Genomic DNA, 18,209 nt, shown 5'->3' on the forward strand with positions numbered 1-18,209 from the left:
TCAAGTTGTTCATTCTTATACTGGAGTTTTTTAATCACCTTTTCCCTTAAACAAGATTTTTCCCCCTCAATGGATTTAATTTTTGATACTATGTAGGAGAAACAGACCTTGATCTCTAATTATTTTATTGACCTCTCTGCAGTAGACAACGTAGATCAGATAGATACCTGCTTAAATTAGCAGAAAAAGTAATGACCAGAAACACTTTCTTACCATTATTTCCAAGGCAACGCTGGTAAAATTTCAACCAATTTTTAGTTAGTAACATTCCAAAATATATCCTATCATTTAGAGCATACTTTGTACAGCATTCTTTAAATCAAATGGCACCTACTTGCTTAATAAAAACCTGTATGAATACAATCTGAGAGTTCTGCTAGTAAAAGATCCTGTGTGTCAAACACCAGCCAGAGATTATTCTGATTGTTCCACATGTATTAATGCTATTCAACTTTTCAAATTTTATTTGTTTTAATGTTGTGGTTTTTACCCCGCCAAAATAATAATTCTTCTAACAGATCCATACAAATTTAGCATTCAATAATCCAGTCAATGATCATGCTCCGTGCTTGTTCCACTGAGCATATGAAGTTGCTTCCTTCTTCATCGAACACTTTTATAGCCAAGCTGTAGCTGTTGCTGAGCTGAAAAAAAAAGTGTCAAGTTATGATCCTGAACATAATTTTGTGCAGGACCCTTTCCCAATGTGATAAACTCAAGTTTTACAATTCCCAGCAGGGCCAAGACATTCGAAGGTTGTTGTATAACATAATTAAGAATGAAAAAGAGCCCAGAATGCTTTTATAGCTTCCTAAATCTGCCTCCTTTCATGAAGGGCAGTTACAAGTGGGCTATAATTTAACATAAATTTCTGATTACATTGTTAGGTGTAAGGTAAAAAGATGAACGAGACTGTTACCAGTGCACCGATTATAATGGGGGTTGGGTGGGAAAAGGGAAAGAAGAAAACTGCAGTCAGGGGGAACACAAGGAGGTTACATGGTGAATTTGGATAATAATGGTACTCATTTTGCCTAGGAAACTATCTTGCATCTTATGGTTTTAAACAATAAACATGTCTATTGGGGTTAACATATTTTCCAGAAAACCCAAGATCAGTAAAAAAAAAAAAAAGCAATAAAACTATAATATACAAACAGCTCCTATTGCCAATTAAGGCAGAACAGCAACACTTTGAGCCTGTACAATACTCTAATGAAATGAACTACCCTGTTTCCCCCAAAATAAGACCTCCCCTGATAATAAGCCCAATCAGGCTTTTGAGCGCATGGCAATAAGGCCAAGCGCTTATTTCAGGGTTCAAAAAAATATAAAACAGGGTCTTATTTTCGGGGAAACACGGTAACCATGAGGAGCAATTCTTACTAGTCAATTCTGCAGGCTTTGCTGTCAGTCCAGGCCAGTGATGTAGGTGACATGTTATTTCTTATGACATGCCATGCCTCCTTGTAGTTGTGCAAGACCTATTGGAAGTTGTGCAAGAAGGCCTGCTCTTGCGCTCTCTCTGGAGCCTCCAAAAAGAGCACAAGACCAGGGCATTCTTTCCTGATCTTTTTGGAGGTTGAAAAGCCATGCAAGAGCATTCTCTGATGTTTCCAGGCCTGGAGCTACTTTGGACAGCCATTTTTTTAAAAAAAAAATTAAAACGATGCAAGTATTTATTAATTAAATAATACATTTATTATTCTTTGCTCTGAATTGTTTCTCTTTTGTCTGTGTAGGTGTGCACATGAGGGAAAGAGAAGCCATCAAAGTCAGCTTAGGCATTTTCTGCAGTTTTGATATGCTGAGCTCAAAAGGTTCGCCTTCACCGTCCTAGGCCAGGGATCTCCAACCTTGGTGACTTAATGACTTGTGGACTTCAACTCCCAGAATTCCTCAGCCAGCACTGCACAAGTCGTAAAGTCACCAAGGTTGGAGATCCCTGGCCTAGACCATTTAAGAGAGCTGTGAAGGCTAATACATGCTCAGCCACAACATGAGAGCATGTAGCATTTTTCTCTAGCACAACTATGTTGTGTTTCCTGTCTAGGGCGACTATACCAGCGAAGAAAGAAGACCTATCTTTGACCGTATTCCAAAGAATATGGTCAAAGATAGGTTCTTTGAAGTTTATATTTTTGGGAAATATATCTTCACAGGTTCTTTGAAGTTTATATTTTTGGGAAACTTACAGGAAAAAACTGCACTGTAAAACACTACTTATGTCTTGAACCTCATGATTATCAAGATTGGAAGTATAATAAACTTCAACTAGAAGGATTCCATCAAAAGAACTGCCTACACTCTGATCTGCCTATGCTGATCTTGCGAGCAGGAGTTATCACGTTCACTTGCATGAGGAGAATTGAAATTGAACATGCAAAAGAGAAAGTGTATGAACGTATTTTCTTCCATAAAAACGGGTGCAATAGCTGTTATGATATTATGAGCAATGAACTCCTGTGACTAAAACATTCTGGAGGCTTACAGTATTGCTGATTTCTATAAACTTCCTAGCACTGCTTGAGAACCCAATACCTGAAGGAACACCTCTTCTGCATAGTTCTACTCAAAGGTTACTCTCATTTATTTTTGCATGTTGAAGTGCGATGAGCATAGGTAATTCCTTGACTTACAACCATTCATTTAGCAACCATTCATTCGACGTCACAACAGCATTGAAAAAAAATGCCTTATGACTCGTCCTCAGATTTAATAACTGTTACAACTGTCCCATGGTCACTTGATCAAATTTTGGGCATTTGGCAATTGTTATGTATTTGTGACAGATGCAGCATCCCAGGGACATGGGATCACCATTTGTGACCTTTCCAGCTGGCTTTTGTCAAGCAAAATCAATGGGGGAAGCAGGATTTGTTAACAACATGTGATTCACTTAACAACTGTGGTGCCTCACTTAACAACCATGGCAAAAACATCATAAAATCAGGCACGACTTGCTTAACAACTAACCTTGCTTAGCCACAGAAATTCTGTTAAGTCAAGGACTACCTGTAGATGCACACTAGTCTTGCTAGATAATTTCTTTTGGAGACATGTCTGTCAGGAATCCATTCTCTTATTTTTTTTCAGCACTGGGGAATGAATCTCTTAATTCTCTTAGCCCTTCTTGAAAAATAGCCCATCTTCAGCAGTTCAATCTCTTCTAATTTCTAGTTTTTAGATCTCTGACACTTTTAGTCACTGTTTTGATTATTATTACATTTAATAATGTTGTTTTTATTGCACGGCTATTAATTTTATGTTAATAGAACTAAATCTAAGATGATAAGTGTAACTCGGGAAACTGAAGTATAAGCTAACTCAATCAAATTATGATTGCCATTTTTACACAGTTTTATTCAAACATATATACCTTGAGTGCAGCAACTTTCGTAGACACAGTGAAAATTAGCAATATCATCTTCTTCTGTGGTCTTCTTTATTATAAATAAGGATAGAAAAAAATAATGTTTTTGTTTGTTACATTACCTGAACACTAGACGAACTCGAGGGTAAGCAGAAAAACATAACCTTCACCATCATTGTCTGAAACGGTTGGGATTTCATGAAGAAATGAGAACATTATTCAAGAACGCCCGTCACAGTGCTTAACAAGATTTAATGTACATTTATTCTTAACATGTGGAACATATAAATTTTATACTGAATAAATGATATTCATTAAGCCAGAGGAAAAGGAGGAATTTACATCAAGTTTTTTTGTATTTTTTAAACTACATTATTTTGAAATACAAATGTGTATTCTTTGCACTGAAAAACCTTTGAAGTTGTGTTTTCTTTTTTTCCCCCATATATGTATTTTTTTTCTGTAGACTGGTAACCATTTTCTTAAATCAATCCATACGTAACCATTTCCACATCTTGATTTATAAAGTAAGTTGTGAGCAATTGCTCTCCCAAAATAGAGCATGACTTTATACATACAGAAACTTGTACATTACCCTCGTGGTGTTTTTTTCTTAGTTTTTGGAGTTATGGCCCAAAGAAAATAATAATAATAATAATAATAATATAATATAATAATAACAATAATAATAATAATAATAAAATTAAGTCTACCATCACTTTGTAGTTACCACATCATGAAAAAAATAAATCCTTGTACTTGTTTTATTTTTTTTAAAAAAAGATGAGGGTATGTTTAATGTACAACTTCTATATACAACACTGCCTTTAGGCAATAAAAAATATTTTAAAAAAAAATGATTTAAAGGAATTGTGATGAACTGTCATTGTGGAAGGTCAAACAATAGATATTGATGTTGACAGTTCTGGTGAGGAAGCAATTTGTGTTGATCGTCTTCAGAGTTATGTTTTTACTTTCTTAAAGAATTGGTTTTGCTCCTAGCATAGTGTAACCATTCTCCTGCAGAGAACCCAAGAAAATGTCGTGGGCAGATGAGAAACTGACCCTCTTTCCTTGACCATCCGCCACACCTACATCACTATCATTTTTCTATTGCACACAGTGCTTTGGGCAATGGCAGTAAGGATGGTTGGAATTTCTTTTGTTCTTAAAAAATAAAAAGCACATTAACTCAGCATATTTTTCCCTCCACTTTTGCATTTGACAGTGGCACGCCCCTTTCTCCCAACATCAAATCATATTTTGCTATATCCTGACACCCCCCAATTCATGATTGCTTCCCCTCCCCGAAATATATGATTCAAACATGGGAAAAACAAACAAACATGGACAAGGATAGCTATGAAAAAGAAATGTGATCTTTGAATGTACTAGAGAGAGACTTTGGTTAAAAAAATAAAATAAAAAGATGTACTTATACACATAGACAGCAAATATTAATTCCATAACTGTTCAAATTAATGTTTTAAAATTCCCAATTGGTAAATAGCGAACGGGGCAGAGGAGCAAAGATTCTTCTTCTTTTTCTTCTTTTTTTCCCATTCTTCCTACATTGGATAAACAGGTACAGAAACCAGCCAGTTATATGTGACCCTTTAATTCTCCACTCACACATGCTTGCCTCTCACTTGTGTCATAACTGCCCTATCTGAAAGAGTACATCACAGATGACAGATGCAACCATAGAGTTCAGGACAGCTGATATTGAGATATCCAGCAAGCGGCCCTCATGTAAAAGGAATTCGGAGCGGTTTTCCTCCACCCGGGCCATGGCCAACAAGGCCTTAGCTGCCCTGCACATCATGTCCACGCTAGGTGGCTCCAGAGGTGGAGGCTGCATGTGCATAAGGTTATGCTGGCTCTGCTGGTACTGGGCCATGGTGACCCCGTCCTCAAGGAAGCTTATCAAGTTTCCAATGCTTCCCTTCTGCACAGCTATTGCCCTTGCCACTAACGTGTCCCCTCGGGCGAGGTTTGATAAGAGCGCCATTGACATTTCTCGGCAGACAGGATTTTTGCGTTCCCCAACGTACCTAACTAAAGTAGCATACAGTTTCTCCTGACGACTGAATGGGGGCGTGGCCAATATAAGGTCCACATTATTGTCTTGGATACTGAGTTTACACAGGGTTTCCAGTACAAGTCTCTGAGGCGAAAGGATTGAGTTGGGCCCCACAGTTGGAAAAGGATCTTGTGCCTCTGCCGACGGGCACACCATCCAGTGCAGTAAGCCATCCAATATTGGCAAACAGATGCTTTCTGTATAAGCAGATAAGTCTAGCTGCCCAGAAATGTTGGCTAGTGTGACCAATGTATTATCCCTCAAGACCTCAAGGCAGTCCCACCACCACTCATCCTTGCTGCAGGCCACCCCTTTGTCCACTTCTTCCTCTTTTTCATACGTCTGTGGTGTACGCTTTCTTTCTGGGTGCTCATGATGAAGAAGAATCAACTTTCCCAAGATTAGCACCAAGCCTGGATGTTTAGACATTTCCACATCATTGCCAGGCACAAAAGATAAGCTGCGGACAATATTTGACACACAGATGCAACGCTTGGCCAAAGAATCTTGCCAATGGGTAATGGTACATAGAGGAGTCTCATCTCGACTCCGTGGCTCATCTTCCAGCAGTTTGATATTTCGATGACTTTTCACTTGATGGATTCCAAAAGAAAATTTATTACTATCTGTCTGAGAATTAGAGTCGGGGTCTTCAGACAATGCTCCCGGACGAGCTGACAAGACATCATCAATAGTGGCTGATATGCTTTTGTCTTGCTGTTCCTCAGATTCTCCTTTCCCCTCTACATTCTTCTTTTTACCTGAGGAGACTGACGTAGATGGCCGCCTGCAAGGAGGAATCTCCATCTTACTCTCAAAGTGGGTCTGAATGTGTTCAGTTGTATCACCCCCACCAAGTTGCCAATGAAGAAGCCCACTGTTGAATTCCTGAACGTGCCCCAGCCTATCAGATCGGTCAACAACAAATAAGTTGTTTTTCTTTACAATTTTTATTGGCAACTTGTCAAACTTACTGGCTTGTTTTGGCCTCTCACTTGGATCAAGAATGGCACCAGGTGGAGCAACAAGAGTGCTCTTTCCTTCTTCCGTGTTCTCAGTTTCATCTTCTTCGTCTTCCTCCTCCTCATCTTCCAGGTCATCAAAGTAATCGATACATTCACCGTTGTTTTCTTCCTCTTTCCTGACATCCTCTGTTGCAGACTGCCCATCCTCATTCGGAGATGAATTATGATCTTGCAGTTTTGGTCCTGGATGTCCCACTTCATATTCCGTAAGGATCCCAAAAATATCAATCAGGCATTTTCTAAAATATTCCACCAACAGCTCAAGAAAACCAGATAACTGAGGAAACAAAGAGAAGAAACAGAAAAAAATGGTAAAAAGAACATTTTAGTCCATTATAGAATTGCGAAAATAAGAAAGGATTTGTTTTAGGAAAAACAAGATATTTAGATTCCCTCTTACAAGATTCAGAATTGGTTAGTCCTTTCTTCCTTATTCTTCCACATCTTATGATTTACACATAAAATAAATACTTTTAATATAGATTAAACACTTTTAATACAAGTGACAAGTAATCTATAGATTAGAGTTTTAGAGTTCAGAGTACACCATAATAAAAAAGTTAACAATTATGAAATCCTTAAAAGTTTACTTTTGAGTAGTATTTAGTCCATGTGATTGTAAAAGTGAATTGAGTCTTCTTTTCAAAGAAAATGTCCTTCCTTTTCAAAGCATGTGAACCAATACATATGATCCAGAGTTACAATTATGAGTATAATGAGCCATGAGGGTGCAGTGGTTAGAATTCAGTATTGCAGGCTAACTCTGCTCACTGTCAAGTAGTTCGATTCCTTCAATCCTGACTGACTCAAGGTTGACTCAGCCTTTCATCGTTTTGAGGTTGGTAAAATGAGGACCCACATTGTTGGGGGCAATATACTGACTCTGTAACCCATATAGGGAGGGCTGTAAAACACTGTGAAACAGCATATAAATCTAAGTGCTATTGCTATAATTGTATAATTATACAATTATTTGCATAATTCTTTGTCTTACCTTAGTTTAGTTTAGCAGTCAGAACAAGAAGACTCACAGCTTTTACATTCAAAGACTGGTGTAATACAAGGAGTTGAGCAAAAAACTAGTTCCGTGGCATGACAATGTGTACCCTTACTTCCCCGTTATATTACAGGAAAATATGCCCGTTGTTGAGCCACCATCTATGAGCTGTCTATCTTCTGTGGTCTTTGGAGGGCTTGCTAAGGGGAACTGGATGGCTCAGGCATTGGAAAACACAGCAGTGAAGAATGTGGGCTTCCCCCTCCATTTACAGAATGAATGGTGTCATCGAGATAAAAAATAACCAACCTACCTGTGAGAGATTGAAAGTAGCAACTGTACTATCATCGTACAGAAGAATGTTAATAGTGTCTAATGCCCAAGTACTTTCTGCAAGAAGGCCTGATTTAAGAGACATCATCACTCGCCAGGCTTCCGGACTCACTGAAAATAAACAAAGCAAGAAAGCATTTATTAAGAAGAAATCTGGAGCAGCATCGGAAGCCTGAAAACAGAGACAATTTGCTTCTTTAAAGAGCAGAGTGCTGTACCAAAGTATTTTCAAATAATTTTTGATGCCCTATTATATAACGGTATGACAAGAACTAGCCTGTTGTGAATCTGAAGGGATGATTTTCGCTAAAGCCTAGGAAATTGACAGAGACAGTAAGGTTTTATCTCAGTTCATTTGGAAATACATACATACATGTGTCACAAATGTTTTGTGGTACACAGTGAAAACTCTATATTCTAATGAAATGTTCCACTAATTTTGTAAAACACAGATAATGTCCACATCTTTAGAGTAGGAGGCAGAGGTGGGTTTCAGCAGGTTCTAAATAGTTCTGGAGAACCAGTAGCGGAAATTTTGAGTAGTTCGGAGAACCGGTAAATACCACCTCTGACTGGCCCCACCTCCATCGATTCTCTGCCTCCCGAGTCCCAGCTGATCGGGAGGAAATGGGGATTTTGCAGTAACCTTCTCCCGGAGTGGGGAGGGAATGGAGATTCTACAGTATCCTTCCCCTGCCACCCCCACCAAGCCATACCACGCCCACCAAGCCACCCCCTCAGAACCGGTAGTAAAAAAATTTGAAACCCACCACTGGTAGGAGGGTGTAAGCAGCTTTATAATACCAGTAGAAGAAGTTGACAGGGGAAATATCAACACTGCTCTATGTTTATTGGTTTCTTCCTCTTCAGAAAAATAAAAAATTATGTTTACTTCAGCACTCTTACAATGCTCACTTAAAGCATACATTTATAAAGAACCAAAGTAATTTTTGTTTTAAAAAAACTGCTAGGTATTCCTCCCTAGGAAACTAATTCTCCTGGAGTTTCCTTTTAGGGAAGGAAAACTACCAATAGAAGGATAGTATTTACAGCTTGAGTGATATCCAAACATATCTATATATCACTGTAACATGCAACAAGATACTATTCATCATCAACTTCAAAAAATGGGATCAGTGCAATAAGACTATCTTTGCTTTCTTTCAAGAAAGAAGACTGATCAGCATGTCTAGGATTTGCCAATATCGTATCTCATAGATCTATTTTCCAAGCAACAGTGCCACTATACCGCTCCAAGATAAGCTTCCTCAGCCTTTTCATATATTTTAACTGTTTCCTTTTGTCAAGAGTTACTACTCCATTAACAACTTTATTCCTTGAAAAGAGAGCTTTCAAGTTAAAATTTCAAGTGTTTTTACTAGTGTTGTGGTCCACCAGCAGCCTGCGGAGCTGGCAACAGAGTCGGATAACGATGAGGCTGAGGAAGAACATGGGCCAGTCCTGGAGGCTGGGGAAGGCCCAGATGAGGACTCTGCATCGGAGGAAGAGATGGGGCCAGGGCCATCAGGGAGTGATGTGCGAACTCCGGAGCCTCCAGAGGCTGACTGTAGTGAGGCAGACGAACAGGAGGAGCCTGTTCCTAATGCATGCATGAGAAGAGCTGCCAGAAGGCAAGAGCAGCTCAAGCAAAGAGGACGTCTCAGCAGTAGGGCCAAGAGATGATTGGCCCCCCCATAAGGCTTAAAAGATCAGCAACAGCGTTTGGACTCTGTCGGAAAACAAAGTTGATAGCCTTGCTCCTTGTCTTGCTGCATTTATTTCTTGTCGGTGTCTTCTGCTTTTGAACTTTTGCCAAGAAAAACCTTTGGCAATTTGCCTAATTAGACCAAGGTTGGTGATAAGACTGAAGAATTGTGTTATGAAGCATTTGCTTTGATTTAGTTTGGACGACGCTGAGAATTAACTCATTCTCAGCATCGTCCAAACTGTTCTAATAAAGTCTGTTTTTGAACTGATTGCGTTTACTACTACTACTTGGGTCTGGGTCACAACAACTAGGTATAAGATGCATTATATGTAAATTCAGACTTTTGTTCTGAGATCACAAGCAACCATTAATTACAAACAATATAAAATACTATGAAAGTACACAATAAGAACAATATCACCTTAAAATAATATAATATTGTACCTCTTGCAACCATTATACTTCCCTAAATATTCAGTATTTATTTGTATTTTATTGATTGATGATACATAAATCATTATTCCTACCACGAAAGAAATTTGAGCTCAGCTTCAATTTAAATTAACTAATTTCTTAAGTGAATTAATACAAATAAATGAAAGGTCTACAAAACTATTGTAAAAAGTCTCTTCCTCTTTAAGGACAATAGGAAAACTTACCAATATCTTTTGAGGTAATCTTTCGCCTTGGTTTTAAAACTGGTTGGGATGCTTCTACCGAACCTGGAGGAAAAGTGATTTCCCGCCTAATAGATGGTGGTGGCTGTGTTGGAGGACCTGTGACCTGCGAGCCTGGAAGAGTGGGCATAACTTTTGGTATCTTCATAGAGGATAGAAATGGAGATTTACTGGGAGACATACGATTTTCATGAGAGCGTGGGAAAGATGCAGGGCTAGGAGCTCGAGATATGTGGTTTGGCATTGATGGTGGCGTCTGATAGGATGACTGAGGAGGTCGAGTAATAGGCTGCATGGAAGCAGAGGATGACATGTAAGAAGGCTGTCGCTGGTTGACATGAGAAGGCCACTGGCTTTCATGGTTTATCCTCTGGTCAGGTACCATCATATCATCAGTACGATTCATCCCTGGATAAGGTGTGGCCTGTGCAGGGCCCCCGGGGCCTTGCCTGTTCTGATATGGGAAAGACATATCATTTCTTGTGGGCCACATATTTTGTTGGGGACTTTCAGTGGAAGCTGATGACTGCATTGGGCCACCAATCATCTGCGGAGGTATTCCATGTTGTTGCATTTGTCCAGGAGCCTGCATCCTCTCTCTGTTATAAGGATATGGATACTGTCCCTGGATGGGTCTCCTGTCTGGTCCAGAGTAAGCACTGCTATACTGGTTAAATATCTCCTGCTGTTGGTTGCTATATTGCATGTTAAACATATCTCCATCATGACGTTTTGCTGGAGGCCCATACATGCCATCCATATGGCGTTTGTAGTTCTGAAAAAATAGACACCAAATATTTAACATAATATAAAATATTATTTTTGTATATTCTTATGCATTGATATGATAGAATAATTACAATATACTTAACAATATTTTAAACACAAATAATCACCTTTATTTATTTTCATTAGTACTGTATTTAAAAGATGTATAATGACCTTTTAATTATTTGAATAAAAATGCGTAAGGTGGCTGACATTTTGTCCATATGTAGTGTGTAACATTTTAAATGAATAATGATTTTAGTGTCAGACAATATGATTATAACTGTAGGCATAAAATGAGGTACCAATTTCATTTTAGGAATTGTTTTGAGGTAAATATTACATTACAATTAAATGTCTTAATATTTTGTTCCCAACTATTAAGTAATGGAAGTAGGATCAGGAAGTTGATAAAAAGGTATTTATTAGTTAAGATGTTTTTTAGACTTTAATTTAAAAAATCCTAAAATAAACCTAGAATCTTCTTTTTGATGCTCCTAGATTTTGATTAGTATCTTTTAAGGATAAAAAGTATTAAGGATAATTCTGTGTAGCACTGAATATGATATTTGATTGAGGTTTTAGATAGGGATGTGTTAGTGGATTGATTTAAATGTTTTGAAAGTGACAGATATATAGATGGAATATTTGAGCATGCTCTCTCTCATGCACAGACATTTTCCTTGTGATGATTCTTATGTGGCTAAATGTTGCCAATAACATTATTTATTTATTTTGAAACATACCCAACAGTACAAACCCCCAATTAATATACAAGAAAATACCAAAACAAACTATAAAAAACTAAAAACAGAGGAACATATAACATGCAATAACAAGTAAAAAGAAATAATGGAAAAAAAGATGAGCAATCTAGGTATATAATTTGTACAGTATACCAAACATTAAACCGTATATGAATAGTTCACATTGAAAAGAAAAGAAAAAACTATATTGTAAATGATGCTTGCTAGCTAAATGAAGTCCCAAAGAAGAGAAATCCTCATTACAAAATTTTCTTGCAGGTTCCACTTATTTTTAATTGCCAATAATTTACTTTGAAATGTTATTAGCTATGAATCAACCAATCAATAAATAAAATTTGATTGTTGTGGAAGAAAGACTACCTCAACTCTAATTGCTCGGTCCTATTATGGAGGACAAGTGATGGCAACTTCTGCAGATCCACCTATGAAACTCTGTTCCCTTCTCCCTAGTTGAAATATCCTTAGAAGTTTTAAGTAAGAAGGCAGAATTAACTTCCTTTCTGCTTTAATACAACAGTAAAACAGTCTGTTTATGAAGGCTACGGGTTCCCCATGTCTAGAGATTTTTAAGATGCTGGTTAGCTATTCCTTATGAGTGATTTAACTGTTTTTCCTGCACAATGCAGAGAATTTGACTAGTTAATCCTTGTAGTTCCTTCCAATTTTACAATTTTATGATCCTACAACTTCCACGCCCCCCCTCTAAATTTAATGAAACCACAATTTAGTCATTGCATATAGAAATATTTGGGATACATCTTATTAATTATCTGTGTTTTCTTATGAATTTCTCAGTCAATAAAACAGAATAATTTTAGTGAATGTTCTGTATCATAACATTAGCCAATTGCTGTTGCATTCCATACAAAAGGATACAAATATACAATTTTCGTAGGGAAGCAAACTTTGTTGCCCATTGTTTACTTTTTTTTGCCAGTGCCAAATGCTTAGATTTCTAGAATGAATTTTGCAAAAGGAATAACACTATAAAACTATTTACCTGCTGCTGTGGAAACATTCCAGATTGGTGTCCTCCGTAGGGGGGTTGTCCAGAAGGAGGAGCTTGCATTGGATACTGTGGTCCATACGGTTCATGCCTGCAATGAAAAATATGAACTGTAAGTTAGTGCTTATGATTTCCAAAATGTCTCAAAATATTGAAACTTCTTATCCCATTAAAACAGTTTCTATCCTTCATGAAGCTTGAAAATCTCCAACAGCATCCTCTTTTTTCATATCAAACATTCTCCACCAAAGGTAGTACAGTATGTTTTAAAAATGAAGTGGTTTTAATTTTTGATTACACACATTCAATTCCAGTCAATCTGATTTAGTACAAATGTAATAGAGTGAAATCAGTGATCACGCTCTTAGAATAATTGGTAATAATATATCAATATTGGTAAAAAAAAAGTGATGTCTCTGTTTTCAGGATTGAACGTGCTTAAAGGTAAAGGCAAAGGTTCCCCTCGCACATATGTGCTAATTGTTCCCTGACTCTAGGGGGCGGTGCTCATCTCCATTTCAAAGCCGAAGAGCCAGCGCGTCTCCGTGGTCATGTGGCCAGCATGACTAAATGCCAAAGGCACATGGAACGCTGTTACCTTCCCATCAAAGGTGGTCCCTATTTTTTCTACTTGCATTTTTATGTGCTTTCGAACCGCTAGGTTGGCAGAAGCTGGGACAAGTAATGGGAGCTCACCCCATTACACAGCACTAGGGATTCGAACCGCTGAACTGCCGACCTTTCGATCGACAAGATCAGCGTCTTAGCCACTGAGCCACCACGTCCCTTTAACGTGTCTACCATCAGATAAAAACAACATGTGGCCTGGATGCAGACACGTTTAAGTTTTCTTTGGATGACTTAGCAGTTTATGATTCCATATTCTTGAATCTCACTTGGCAATGTCTAAATGAGGTTTAATACAAAAGCATCTGACTAACGTACTGTAACTGAGAAGAAATGCAACTGACCAGCTGAAGCAGATTCCATACTTGATATTCAGAATGTTGGCAACCATATATGAGTACCTAATATTGCCAGAATGTTGCAGTTTTAAAATGATTTATGTATAAATGAGTAAAGCATGACCTAATAGCCATTCTTAGATAAAAAAAAAAAGATTATAAATCTGGAATACAAAGAAATAATGAAACATAAAACAACAATAACAATACTAAGATTACAAACATATCTAATAAAATCAGCTAAGAATCACTCTTTTAAACCATTTAAATGAGCTTATTATATCTATTGGCTCCAAATTTAGGAGCTTTAGCTGCAGCCTCAAACTTACCTTGAATTCAAGAAAAGCCCCATCTAAATATATTTTATCCAAATATAGAAAACATTTACATTTGTTCTTACAATGTGACATCTAAATGCAGTAATCAAATTCTCCCACACCAGGTTGGTTTTAAGCAAATAATAATTCAGCACTGGATGTAAATACCATGAACTCATCCAGGATATCAGATTCCTGCAGCGGGCTAGCTAATATTATGGTAACAGCACAAATATCATGATCAGAAGTGTCACACAGTACAGCAGAAAAGTACAGAAAATGGGCCAAGGGAGACACAGCAGTCTGTGTGATACTCCTGAGATATATGCCTGAAAGATAAGGCATTTAACAGTAATGGAGTGGAAAGGACCTTGGAAGTCATCTAGTCCATCCCCCTGCTCACGCAAAAGACCTATGCTAGGGATTCGAACTGCCGACCTTTCTGATCAACAAGCTCAGCGTCTTAGCCACTGGGCCACTTAGCTAGGTAAGCCATGGGAGAAAAGAGAGTGAATTTCCCAATTTCTGAAGCAATGCAGTTTCCTGGATAAGATTGCATTGTTGCATTAAATATACATATGGTTGATTTTTAATACCTGAATAAAAAATCTATATTGCCCCAGTGGTCTAAAGTAGAGAAATCTGCTAAAAATGAAAGTAATTGAATTTCAAGAACTTCAGTGATCTACTTTGTCCCTAAAAATAAATGCGGCTTAAATTGTGATCATTAAATTAGGTTGTAGGCAATAGTCATATTATAACTGTATAGATATGTGAAACAAATTTACTTTAGGGTTTGAGAGAAAGGAGCAGCTACCTGTATTTCAAGCACATGTTCAATTAGTTTATTTATGAAATGACATCAACAAAGAAACATCTGAGAACCTTGCTGTTTTACAAATGAATGTAAAGTAAAAGGCTGAGAAAAGTATTCTCTGGTGAATGGTTTTATAATGTGTAAAAATGCTGTAATCTCAGGTTCTTTATGTGTTCCAAATGAATCCATCTCTAGAATCCAAACTTTTAAAAAAAGCCAAAGTAAAGCATAAAATCATCTACCAAGCACTGCAGCCATGCAACCATCATTATTCTCAAGGAGTTTATGCCAGAGTTTTGCGGAAAATCCGAGAGCATGAAACGCAATACAGCAATCCAGTGTAGCAAATTGCACCTCTTATCCAATAGTCCTTAAGATTTAAAATAATCTGTTAACACAGGTATTTTAAACAGATTAAATTATTCACCTTTGTTGCCCAGGATAAGAGCTAGGAGAGTACATGCTTGGGTCACTGTTTGAAGGCACCATGTTGCTTTGACCAGGTGCTCCCATACTGCCTTCAGGACCCAGCCCATGATCCAACCTAAAAATGACAAAGGAAACCTCACACTGTAAAAAAACCACTTATTCTTCAAGTCTGGTGAATTAAAATAATAATAATAATAATAATAAAACCTTATGGAATAGCCAAATTCAAATCAACATTTTCTCTGAGACTGAAAATGTTTTATAGGCCATTGCGGACTTTTGATGAATAAAATTTTAGAGGCTAGCTCATGCAGGTCTTGTTTGTAAATTTTGCCTGATTTATAAAGAACTATGCAATTGCAAGTTTCATATCTATTCATGAAACTTACTTAGGATTCTATGTAATTAATAACTAGAAAATAATTATAGAGAGAGGACGGCCTTGATATTTATTTTATTTATTTACTTGTTAAATTTATTTACCACCTATCTTGCCATAGGGCCATTCTGGGTGACTTGCAAAAATAAAATAAAATTAAAATGGTAAAAAATATATAAAAATAACAATAGTAAAGGAATAAAACAATAAAAATAAACAATGAGAGTGCAACAATATGTAATGAAAAGGATAGTGGAAGTGGAGCAGGGAGCTTAGGGGGAGGTGGGCTGAGCCACATTCAGTGTTATATTTCCCTACTGGATATTCAAGCCCTGTTACAAGGTTACAAAAGATAGAACATATTTTGTCCAGATAGTGTTTGGAAGCAGATCAGATAACAGATTAACAGAGTTGGAAGGAACCTAATAGGTCATCTAGTCCAACCCCCTGCTCAAGCAGGAGACCCTATACCATTTCTGACAAATGGCAGTCCAATCTTTTCTTGAAAGTCTCAAGTGATGAAACTCCCACAATTTCCGAAGGCAAAACTGCTCCACTGATTGATAGTTCTCACTGTCAGAAAGTTCCTCCTCATTTCTAGGTTGAATCTCTCCTTGGTCAGTTTCCATCCATTATTCCTTGGCCTTTAGGTGCTTTGGAAAACAGCTTGACCCCCTCCTCTCTGTGGCAGCCCCTCAAGTATTGGAAGACGGCTATCATGTCTCCCCTGGTCCTTCTCTTCACCAGGCTAGCCATGCTCAGTTCATGTAACCATTCTTCATATGTTTTATTCTCCAATCATCCTGGTTGCTATCCTCTGCACTTTTTCTAGAGTCTTAACATCTTTTTTATAGTGTGGTGACCAAAACTGGATGCAGTCCTCTAGGTATGGTCTTACTAGAGCTTTATAGAGTGGTATTAGTACCTCACTTGATCTTGATTGAATCCCTCTGTTAATAATTAATTTAGGATTGTGTTGGATTTTTAAGCTCCTGCTGCATAATGCTGGCTCATTTTTAGCTGATTGTCCACTAAGACTCCAAGATCCCTCTCACAGTCACTGCTATTAAGCCTGGTTTTCCCCAGAGACAAACAACTCTATAATTTACTGAACTATAAAAAGGGGAAGAGGTACAATACAACTTGCTTATTGTAGACCATCTCAATAAAAGTAGTTTTAGCCTTCTTGTGGAATTGACTTTGGTTGTTGAGCTCAATCTTGCAAGTCTGTGTTATTACCACCTTCCTGAATTAGGAAGCTGCTTCTGAATGTTATGAACTTTTACTCTTTTGCATCTTGGGTACCTCCCTCAACACCCTTGTTCTTACCCTTTATTCTTTCATTCTTTTTGTTTTTCTTAAATAATGTGATTCTTTTCCCCCCAAAATATCAAAATATCATAATCCTAATGATAATCCTCATCATTATCCTTAGAGGCTACATTTACATGATGAGTTAAACCATTCTGAAACTGATTCATTTTAGCAATTTCCAGTTTAAAAATCCACTGGCATTTCTAATATTCTGATCAGTGATGGAAATTAATTTGAATTCGCTGCTTATCTTTTTAGTAAAGTATAATGACATAAAATCTCTTCTATTGCTTTATAAGGCGAAGTTTATTGCTTAATATACATTTTCAATAGTCTTTTTCTTGCTGTCACTTTTCTTAGTAGCATTTAAAAAAAATTATCTATAAAGAAGAAGGTACTTCAACAAATGAGCCAAAATTACAATATATTGCTGCTTTTCTGGCAGATAGATAATGCTAAAGCAGAAAGTTCCCATTGTGAGGCTGCAGAGAAAAAAAAATCTGCATGGATTGTTTTTTTTCAGAATACTGAAACATGGCAAGAAGTTTACATTTACTGGCGTAGCACTAATTTTTATGCAGGTCGAATGTTACTGTAAATGGTATAATTTGGAAGAGAATAAATAAAAAAAGGTTTTGCTACTTTGTGCATTTTTATCATGCTTCTACAACCATTGTTTGCCATCCCCTCCCCTTCTTTGAGGGGGACATTTTGCTTTTCCAAAAAAGGATCTCCCCTCTACTGAATTCCAGCCAATTAGCAACTCCTCTCTTTTCTTCTCTCTGGCTATGGTCTTATGACTAGGGTGTGTGTGTGTGTGGTGCCCTAATGGTTAAGACGCTGGGTTTGTCAACCAGAAGGTTAGCAGTTTGAGTACACAGTTCAAACACATGCAAATGTAATAGACAAATCGGTACCACTTCGGTGGGAAGGTAACCACGTTCCATGAGTGTCTTTGGGCAACATTACCAGCCAGCATTAAATGGCTTGTATGAATGTGTGCTGTCGTGGGGGTGGGGGTTATTATTGTATTATTTATATTTATTTTATATTGTGCTTTTATGTCCTGTAAGCCACCTTGAGTCACCATGTGCGAGTCGGTGGCAATATAAACTTTCTAAATAAATAAATAAATAAATAAATAAAAAACACTGGCTACCTCAGCTAGGCAAGAGATGAGCACTGCCTCCCCTAGTGTCGGGCACAACTGGGCAGGGGAAATCTTGACCTTTTTTATGGTCTTATGATGCT

The 18,209-nt window shown here is 37.5% G+C and overlaps 1 protein-coding gene across 9 annotated transcripts in view; it reads right to left on the reverse strand.

Moving 5' to 3' along the window:
- Positions 1–318: 318 nt before the first annotated feature.
- ARID1B (AT-rich interaction domain 1B) overlaps positions 319–18,209 on the reverse strand; it is a 489,414-nt gene continuing 471,523 nt past the window's right edge. For 4 of the 9 annotated variants that reach the window (XM_058168857.1, XM_058168874.1, XM_058168891.1 and 1 more), the window contains 5 exons: positions 15,264–15,380; positions 12,732–12,828; positions 10,179–10,971; positions 7,792–7,922; positions 3,620–6,758 (listed from right to left, as the gene is read on the reverse strand). In XM_058168857.1, coding sequence (XP_058024840.1) covers positions 5,028–6,758; positions 7,792–7,922; positions 10,179–10,971; positions 12,732–12,828; positions 15,264–15,380 — 2,869 coding nt within the window. In that variant the 3' untranslated portion in view covers positions 3,620–5,027. Of the gene's footprint in view, positions 645–3,379; positions 3,444–3,619; positions 6,759–7,791; positions 7,923–10,178; positions 10,972–12,731; positions 12,829–15,263; positions 15,381–18,209 lie in introns of those variants that run through there. The other 5 variants (XM_058168911.1, XM_058168901.1, XM_058168865.1 and 2 more) reach the window with 3 other exon arrangements.

Source organism: Ahaetulla prasina, chromosome 1, assembly GCF_028640845.1.
Source record: "Ahaetulla prasina isolate Xishuangbanna chromosome 1, ASM2864084v1, whole genome shotgun sequence".
In the NCBI taxonomy this organism is placed as follows: Eukaryota; Metazoa; Chordata; class Lepidosauria; order Squamata; family Colubridae; genus Ahaetulla; species Ahaetulla prasina.